The 9514-nt window shown below is 37.8% G+C and overlaps 1 protein-coding gene across 2 annotated transcripts; it reads left to right on the forward strand.

Moving 5' to 3' along the window:
* Positions 1-211: 211 nt before the first annotated feature.
* On the forward strand, positions 212-9098 carry LOC112622743 (NADH dehydrogenase [ubiquinone] iron-sulfur protein 5). Of its 2 annotated transcripts, XR_003119018.1 has the most exons (2): positions 221-683; positions 9043-9098. XR_003119018.1 is itself a non-coding variant. In XM_025382546.1 (1 exon), exon 1 carries the CDS (start codon positions 275-277, stop codon positions 593-595), a length of 321 nt encoding a protein of 106 aa, XP_025238331.1. In that variant the 5' UTR covers positions 212-274; the 3' UTR covers positions 596-721. The 2 variants fall into 2 exon arrangements, 1 of the variants encoding a protein (XP_025238331.1); XM_025382546.1 differs by lacking the exon at positions 9043-9098 and having other exon boundaries at positions 212-721.
* The last annotated feature ends 416 nt before the right edge of the window (positions 9099-9514 follow it).

Raw genomic sequence — 9514 nt, forward strand, 5'->3', positions numbered from 1 at the left:
GGTTGAAGTGAGCTGCAATTGTGCCACTGCACTCAAGCCTGGGCAATAAAGCAAGACTCCATCTCAAAAAACAAAACAAACAAAAAAAAAAAAAAGAAAAAGAAAAATGGAAGAGAAGGTAAAACATAAAGGAAACAGAAGGAAAGGGACAGAAAATTAGAAGAGTAACTAACAGGTCCAATATATGACTAATAGGCAGTACAGAAAGAGAGAACGGAGAGTCGTCCTGAAGCGGCGGCCAGAGAAGGGACAAGGGTACGAGCATCGGATCGCCATGCCTTTCTTGGACATCCAGAAAAGGTTCGGCCTTAACATAGATCGATGGTGGACAATCCAGAGTGCTGAACAGCCCTACAAGATTGCTCCTCGATGCCGTGCTTTTGAAAAAGAATGGATAGAATGTGCACATGGAATTGGTGCTATCCGGGCAGAGAAAGAGTGCAAGATAGAATATGATGATTTTATAGAGTGTTTGCTTCGGCAGAAAACGATGAGACGTGTGAGTGCCATCAGGAGGCAGCGGGATAAGCTGATAAAGGAAGGGAAGTACACCCCTCCACCTCACCACATTGGCAAGGAGGAGCCTCGGCCCTGAGCAGAGCAGCTGGTGATGTCTGGAGGCTGATTTTCCCGTTTTCTGTTCTCCACTGGAAAGGTTGTTTACGGAAAACCTCCTTGTCAAAGTGTGTAAAAATAAAGGATTGCTCCATCCTATTTGTTCAAAAGAAAAAAAAAAAAAAAAAAGAAAGAGAGAACGGAAAAATGAAGCCCTTGGATAAAAGTGGATTAAAAAGCAAATACAACCTTGCACTGAGACACATCATAAATTTGAGAGCACAAGAATGAAAAGAAAATACTAAAATCTTCACATGATGAAAAGATGACTTACAAGCAAAAGATTGGAAATCACAATGGCATCTGACCTCTCAAGAGCAATATAAAAACTAGGAATGTAGCAGAGCCTGCAAATTCTGAGAAAAAATGATCTCCAACCTGAAACTCTATATGTAGACAAACTATCGATCAAGTGTAAGGGTAGGATAAAGAAATTACCAGAAATGGGAGCTGTATTAGATTCCTGTGGCTGCAGTAACATAGTATCACAAATTAGGTAGCTTTAAACAACAAAAATATATTCTCTCACAATTCTGGGAACTGTAAGTCTTTAATTATGCTACTGTCAGGGCATGTTCTCTCTCGTAGCTTCTAGTGATTGCCAACAATACTAGACACTCCTTGACTTGTAGCTGCATAATTCCAATCTCTGTCTCCTCCATCACACAGCTGTCTCCCCTCTGTGTGTGTGTCTTCACACGGCATTCTCTCATCTGATGTGTCTCTGTGCTTTCTTTTCTCCTTCTTATAAGGGTACCAGTCATGTTGGATTAAGGACCTGCCCTAGTCCTTACATCTTAATTTACATCTTAATTATGTCTGCAAAGATCCTGTTTCCAAAGAAGGTCACATACATGTACCAGAAGTTAGGATGAAAACATCCTTTGCAGGGGACAAAATTAACAGAGGATGTATTTACATCACATGTAACCATTCTCAGCTACTTGATAAAGTGCTTTACTCTAATGAGGGGAGAAAGCAAGAATATAAAATATAAATGCTTGAAGAAACAGGAAATCCAATCAAGAGAGAAACAAAATAAATTCCTAGGATGATGGTGAAAGGAATTCTCAGAAGGACAGCTACACAGCAGCAGAGAGCAGCCAGGTCAAATTGGAGCAGGAGTCTACATGTTCAATGCATTCAACAGGAAGAGAGAGAAAGAGAAAGAGAGAGGAAGGAAGGAAGGAAGGAAGGAAGGAGGAAGGAAGGAGAAAAGAAAAGGAAGGAAGGAAGAAAGAAAGATGAATGGATGAAGGGAAAGAAAGAAAGAAAGAAAGAAAGAAAGAAAGAAAGAAAGAAAGAAAGAAAGAAAGAAAGAAAGAAAGAAAGAAAGAAAAAGAAAGAAAGAAAGAAAGAAAGAAAGAAAGAAAGAAAGAAAGAAAGAAAGAAAGAAAGAAAGAAAGAAAGAAAGGAAGGAAGGAAGGAAGGAAGGAAGGAAGGAAAAGAAAGAAGGAAAGAAAAAAGAGAAAAAAGAAAGGAAGAAAGAAAGAAAGAGAAAAAAGAGTAAGAGGAGAAGGCTTCTGAGAATAATGTGTTCATGAGAAAAATAAATGCATCGAAGACCTGATGCATATTAATATAACTAAGGAGATTTTTCAGGTCTGTTGAAGAGCTTCCAGATGAATTGTTGCTTAATACATAGACAGATAAGGAAATAAAAAATGAGCCAAGAATTAATTCCAATAAAAACAAAAAGCTGTAAAAGAAAGAAAATGAAATCATTTACTATAAGACACAGGTGAGAACAATACAGAGAGTTATATTGTAAAATGTGACTATTGATATAGCCAGAAAGAGTGACATAACACCACTGGGAAGTTGAGAAGAAGAGAAGCGTCTGAACGTGTACATGTGTGCTTGGCCATGTGCACACGTGAGCATGTCATGCATGTGAGTGTTTGCATAAGTTGGGTGAGTGAGATGGATCTCAAAGTTACATCCTCATCTCCCATGGTATGAAGTCAATATAAAATCAAAAACTCAAGAAAAAAAGGCACATTACTTTGAATTGCGGAGGTGAATATCAGAAGAAGCAACTGGAAGAGTTGTCAGTAATTACTTCAGGAGCCTGGACACAAATGGTGAGGAGACGATGGGTAGGGCTTCCTGTTTTCATGCTAAGCTCTTTGTAGCATTTGACTTTTAAAGTCAGCATATGCAATATTTTGACTTGTTTTTAAAAAGAACAGAAGAAGCTTGGGAAAATATTTGCTATGGTTCTGCAAATGAGTTAATAGTCATTAGGTTTAAAAAGAAATACTGCTAATTATATTGGTATTTACAATGCTGTTGTAGAAAGGGTTTTACAGTTTTTTCAAGTGAGATTGACTGCAAACACCTTAACAAAATTTTGGTTTTGTCGATTATAGAAACACATTTTTTATTTGGAAACATTTTAAACATTTAGAAAAATATAAAGCATCCAATATATACATTTCTGTACCTACCAACCACAAGTTAAAAAAAAAGTGATAATTTTATCATTTCCCTTCAGTTTTTTTGTATTAAAGAAGTAGAATGTTATGGACAAATTTGAAGTCTTTTTCATTCTCCTCTAGTCTCATTCCCTTTCACCTCCTCTGAAGGCAATTCTCATTATAAATTTGGTGAATACATTTCCAGTCCACGTTTTATGCTTTCATTGCATATGGAAATATTCTCATAAACCATGTAATATATTCTTGCTGTGTTTTTAGTATTTTGTAAATATATTCATATGTGTAAATTAGTCTGCAACTGCACCTGTCATCTAAAATTCTTTAAATTTGTGTATGTTAATACATATAGATCTAGTATATTGGTTTTAACTGCTCTATAGTATTCCATGGTTTCAATTTTTTTTTTTTTTTTTTTTTGAGACAGAGTCTTGCTCTGTCACCCAAATTTATTTATCTAAAATTTATTCTCCCATTCATGGACATTTAGATTGCTTCCTATTTTTTACTATTACAAAAATTACTTCAATGAAGATATCTGTATCTATCTCCTAGTACACATACTAAAACTTCCTCTGGCATTTAAACACAGAAGTTGAATTTCTGGTCACAGGATATGCGCATTTTCAACTTTTCTCAGTCTTACAAAATTGTTCTTCCAAATCATTTAGGTAATCTACACTCTCACAAGCAGCTTATGGGCAGCTTAAATAATCTCATGGAGTTACTGAAGTATTACCAAGGTATCTCACTTCACCAGTCTAGTCATTATGAAATAGCACATTATTATTTTAAGTACCTTTTATCTGAAATTTAGTGAAGTTGACCATCTTTTCTTACGTTTCTTGGCTGTTCAGTTTCCTGGTTTGTGAATTGCCTGTTCGTATTCTTTGCCTAGTTTTCTCTTGGGTTAGTTTCTGTTTCTAATTTCTTTATAGAAACCTTTTAAATTCTGGACACTAATTTATACACACACACACACAAAAGCATACCTCAATTTATTGTGCTTCACTTTATTCAACTTTGCAGATATTACTTTTTTTACAAATTGAAAGTTTGTGGCAACCCTGCTTTATGCAAGTTTATTAGCACCATTTTCCAACAGCACGTGCGTACCTCATGTCTCTGTCATTTTGGTAATACTCTCAATATTTTAAACTTTTTTATTATTTTTATATGTATTATGGTGATCTATGATCAGTGATCTTTGATGTTACTATTGTCATTCTTTTTGGAGCGCCACAAACTGCACCCATATAAGACAGCAATCTTAATTGATAAATGTTATATGGTGTTCTGACTGTTCCACCAACCAGCCATTCCCAAGTCTCTCTTTCTCTTCTTGGGCTTTCTTGTTCCCTGAGACACAACAATATTGAAATGAGGCCAATTAATAACCTACAATGGCCTCTGAGTGATCAAGTGAAAAGAACGGTCATATGTCTCATTTTAAATTGAAAGCTAGAAATGATTGAGTTTTGTGAAAAGGACATGTGGAAAGCCAAGATAAGCCAAAGCCTAGGCCTCTTGCACAGCAAGCTGTGACTGCAAAAGAAAAGTTATTGAAGGAAATTAAAAATGCTACTCCACGGAACACATGAATGATAAGAAAGCAAAACAGCCTTATTGCTCGTGTAGAGAAGGTTTGAGTGGTCTGGATAGGAGATCAAACCAACCACATTTCCTTAAGCCAAGGCCTAATCCAGAGCAAGGCTATAACTCTCTTCAATTCTATAGAGCCTGAGGGAGGTAAGCAAGCTGCAGAAAAACAGCTTGAAGCTAGCACAGGTTGGTTCATGAGGTTTAAGGAAAGAAGTCATTTCCGTAACATAGAAGTGCAAGCAAAGCAGCAAGTGCTGATGAAGAATCTGCAGCGAGTTATCCAGAAGATCTAGCTAAGATCATTGATGAAGGTGGACACATGAAATAACAGATATTCAATGGAAATGAGATAGCTTTCTATTGGAAGAAGTTGCTATCTAGGACTTTTCATTGCTAGAGAGGAGAGGTAAATGACTGGCTTCAAAGGACAGGCTGACTCTCCTGTTAGGGGGTAATGCAGATAGTGACTAAGTTGAAGCCAAATGCTCATTGACCATTCTAAAAATCCTAGTGCCCTTAAGAATTATGCTAAACCTACTCTGCCTGTGCTCTATAAATGGAAAACAAAACCTGGATGACAGCACATCTGTTTACAGAATGCTTTACTGTATATTTTAAGTGCACTTTTGAGACCTACTGCTAAGGAAAAAAGATTTCTCTCAAAATACTACTGCTCATTGACAATGTGCCTAGTCACTCAAGAACTCTTATGGAGATGTACCAGGAGATAATGTTGTTTTCATACCTCTTGACACAACATTCGTTCTGCAGTCCACCAATCAAGGAGTAATTTTGACTTTTAAGTCTTATTATTGGAGAAATACATTTTGTAAGGTCATCAATGCCATAGATATGGATTCCTCTGATATATCTTAGCAAAGTAGATTGAAAACCTTCTGGAAAGAACTCACCATTCTAGATCCCATTAGGAACATTTATGGGTCATGGGAGGAGGTCAAAATATCAACACTAACAGGAGTTTGAAAGAAGTTGATTTCAATTGTTATGGATGACTTTTAGAGGTCCAAGACTTCAGTGAAGAAAGTAACTCCAGATGTAGTAGAGAGAGCAAGAGAACTAGAATTAAAGGTGGCACCTGAAGATGTGACTGAATTGCGGCGATCTCACAATCAAACTTGAACAGATAAGGAGCTATTTCCTATGGGTGAGCAAAGTGCTTTCTTGGAATGGAATATACTCCTGGAGAAGACACTGTGAACACTGTTGAAAAAACAACAAAGGATTTAGAATAGTACATAAATGTAGTGGATAAAGTAGCTGCAGGGTTTGAGAGGACTGACTCGAATTTTAAAAGAAGCTTTATTATGAGTAAACACTATCAACCAGCACTGCATGCTACGGAGAAATCCTTTGTGAAAAAGATGAGTCCATTGATATGGCAAAGTCCACTGTTGTCTTATTTTTTTTAATTGCCAGAGCCATGCCAATCTTCAGCAACCACCACTCTGATTAGTTGGCAGGTATCAGCATTAAGGCAAGACCCTCCACGACAAAAAGATTATAGCTCACTGGAGCCTCAAATGATTGTTAGCAGGTTTTTGTTGTTGTTGTTGTTGTTTTTAGCAATAATGTATTTTTAATTAAGGTGTGTACTTTTTTAAACACAATGGTCCCACACACTTAATAGACTATAGTATAGTGTAAATATAACTTTTATATGCACTAGGAAACAATAAAATTTCTGTGACACACTTTATTGCAATATTTGTTTTCTTGCATGTGTGGTAGTTGAGAACCAAACCTACAATATCATTCAGGTATGCCTGTGTGTGTGTATATATAGAGATACATATATACACATACACACATATATGTATGTGTGTGTATACATACATATATTATGTAAAATATATGTATATGTATCTATCTTGGTTTTCTAAATGACTGCATGACAAAAAATTTAAAAACACCTAGAACTAATAGAACCATAAATGCCTCGGAAAGCAATATTGCAGTATATTTGAAAAACCGTAAGATGAAGGAAAGCGCTTATTATATGCTAAGTACTGGAATATCTTATTTAATCATTTTAGCAAACCTGTGAGATTGATATATTTTTCCACTTTGCACACAAGTAAGCTGAAGTTCAGTGAGGTCAAACCTACTGCTTTAGCCATGCCATTAACTCGTGAAAGAGGCACGATTCTCTTTGATAAACAAAGTTACTATTTTTTCACAACACTATGCTGGCTTTCATTAAAATATTGATTCTTTATAACCTGCCAGTTCCCCGCCTAAAAATCTATTCCCAAAGAAAGAAATCTAATAGATAAATGCAAATGTTTATTGCAGCATTTATGGCTAGTGGCAAAAATACTATAAAAATCGAATCCCTCCACATAAGGGAATGATTTACTAAGACACCTCTGCTAATGCAGTCTGAGGAATTAATAACCATGCTCTCTCAAGGACAGTCCTTGCTACATTACCTAGTAACAAGAAAAGAATTCTTTAGTGATAAAGACAATCCTCTGTGGTGGCAGATGAGTTCGTAGTTGCTTAAAGTGACATTCTGTGGGCCACAGAGGCAAATACTGTAAGGGATTCATTCACTCATTCATTCAGCAGCAGTAATAAGCACTTCTAGGCTCAGACATTATGCTCTATGCAGGTGATAAAAAGCAAAGATATGCCCATCAGCCATCAGGAGTTTGCAGATAGCATGATGAAACAAAAACATCAATGTTGAGGGGTCAACATTTACACACTGTGAGAAGCAAAACATAGCTCTTGTATTTTCCACACCAAAACCTGCTTGCCCCTGGGTAATGGTGGGGCAGTGGGGGAAGCTGGAGCTAGACTTAAACTTGCCAATGAAAGGCACTTTAGCTTGTTCTGGTTTAAGTCTCTCTTAGGTGACCTTAATTCCTTTAGAGGCAAAAATTTCGCTACTCAAAGTCCAAACTTCTTTGTTTTGTCCTTTCCTCGAGGGTCCCCAACCATGTCCTCCTTTCCCGGGAGACACCTGTAAGCAGGGAGCATTTACCCGTCTGTGGGAGAGAGGTGGTCTTCACAATCGATGAATCATAATGCTCATAATTGATTATCATCATTGATAATTTACTGTCAAAGGCCCATTTCTGGAATGAAGACTGCTCTGCTTTCTTGGTTTTAGAAAGGCATGGAGGTGAATTTTCAGGGCCCTTGGCCACGAACAGCTGCTGGCATGGCCACTCCTTGGCCTTAGCTGGTGCTATAGGAACCTCTAGCTCCTAGGTCGTGAGATGTCAGAACGGCTACAAGATTGGCTGTCTTGCTAGATGGCCTGAGGTTGAGCCTCAGCGCTGCCATTAACTAGCTCTGTGATTTTAGCAAAGTTACCTCTTCCCCATGCCTTAGTTTCTTTATCTGTGAAATGAAATAATTTTTTAAAGTATCCATCTTGTTGGGTGATCAAGAAAATTAAACGAGATAATGCATTTAAACGGAATAGAGCAATATCTGCAATATTATATGTGCCAAATAAATGCAAACTATGTTTCTAGCCTCTGAACTCATCAGGTGATTCGATAGCCCCACTCTCAGCAGTACCACCTGACATAATGGTGTGTGTGTGTGTGTAAGTGCGTGCGTGCGTGTGTGTGTGTGTGTGTGTGTAGGGGGAGATCTAAATCTCTTCCATGCCACCTGAGAGAGATGACTTATTTCTAAAATTCTCAGTGGGAAGCGGGGTGCAAGATACCACACACACACCCACGTATTATTAGCTTCCCCCTCTATTTCTTTGTAATTTCTACTCTAATTCCTCTTCTCAACCTGGATCTTGGGGACATAAGATTTTTAAGCCTGACCTTTTGCCTTGGTCTACCCTCTACTTCCACCCATAATTCCTCCTTTCAAGCAGAAAGCTTTCCGGTTCTTTCTGTTTAGTGGGAACTTTACATAAATCATATCCTGAGTTCTCTACCTATGGCTTAGAGCAAAACTTTGTTGTTACCTGGCAACAGCAAAGCATACTGCCATGCTTTGCTCTTACCAGGTAACTCAAGGATCTTTAGAATATAGAAATCCTTTTTCTTTTCCAATTAGACCGACTTCAAAACTCAGGAGACTCCACCTAACACAAAGAAATGACATATGCTTGAGGGGATGGATATCCCAATTACCCTGACTTGATCATTATACATTGTATGCCTATATCAAAACGATTACCCTGACTTGATCATTACACATTGTATGCCTGTATCAAAACTGTTACCCTGACTTGATCATTACACACTGTATGCCTGTATCAAAACAATTACCCTGACTTGATCATCACAGTATACGTCTGTATCAAAACATCACATGTACCCCATAAGTAATACAATTATTATGTACTCAAAATAATTTTTTTTGTTGTTTTTTGTTTTTTTTTTTTTTTGAGACGGAGTCTCGCTCTGTGGCCCAGGCTGGGGTGCAGTGGCCGGATCTCAGCTCACTGCAAGCTCCGCCTCCTGGGTTTACGCCATTCTCCTGCCTCAGCCTCCCTAGTAGCTGGGACTACAGGTGCCCGCCACCTCGGCCGGCTAGTTTTTTGTATTTTTTTTAGTAGAGATGGGGTTTCACCGTGTTAGCCAGGATGGTCTCGATCTCCTGACCTTGTGATCCGCCCGTCTCGGCCTCCCAAAGTGCTGGGATTACAGGCTTGAGCCACCGCGCCCGGCCTCAAAATAATTTTTAAAAATCATTTAAAGATTTGAAATTTTTTAAAAAAGAATCAGATAGACAAGAAGACAGATCGCTATTTCCGTAGAATTGTCTAACTTTGACAGAGTACACAGTTTTCTCAGTGCAATTTGCTCTTTAATCATCCCATGAACCTCCCTTCCTGTGGTGAGTGTACTGTACTGTGTCTC

Source organism: Theropithecus gelada, chromosome 4 (assembly GCF_003255815.1).
Source record: "Theropithecus gelada isolate Dixy chromosome 4, Tgel_1.0, whole genome shotgun sequence".
NCBI lineage: Eukaryota > Metazoa > Chordata > Mammalia > Primates > Cercopithecidae > Theropithecus > Theropithecus gelada.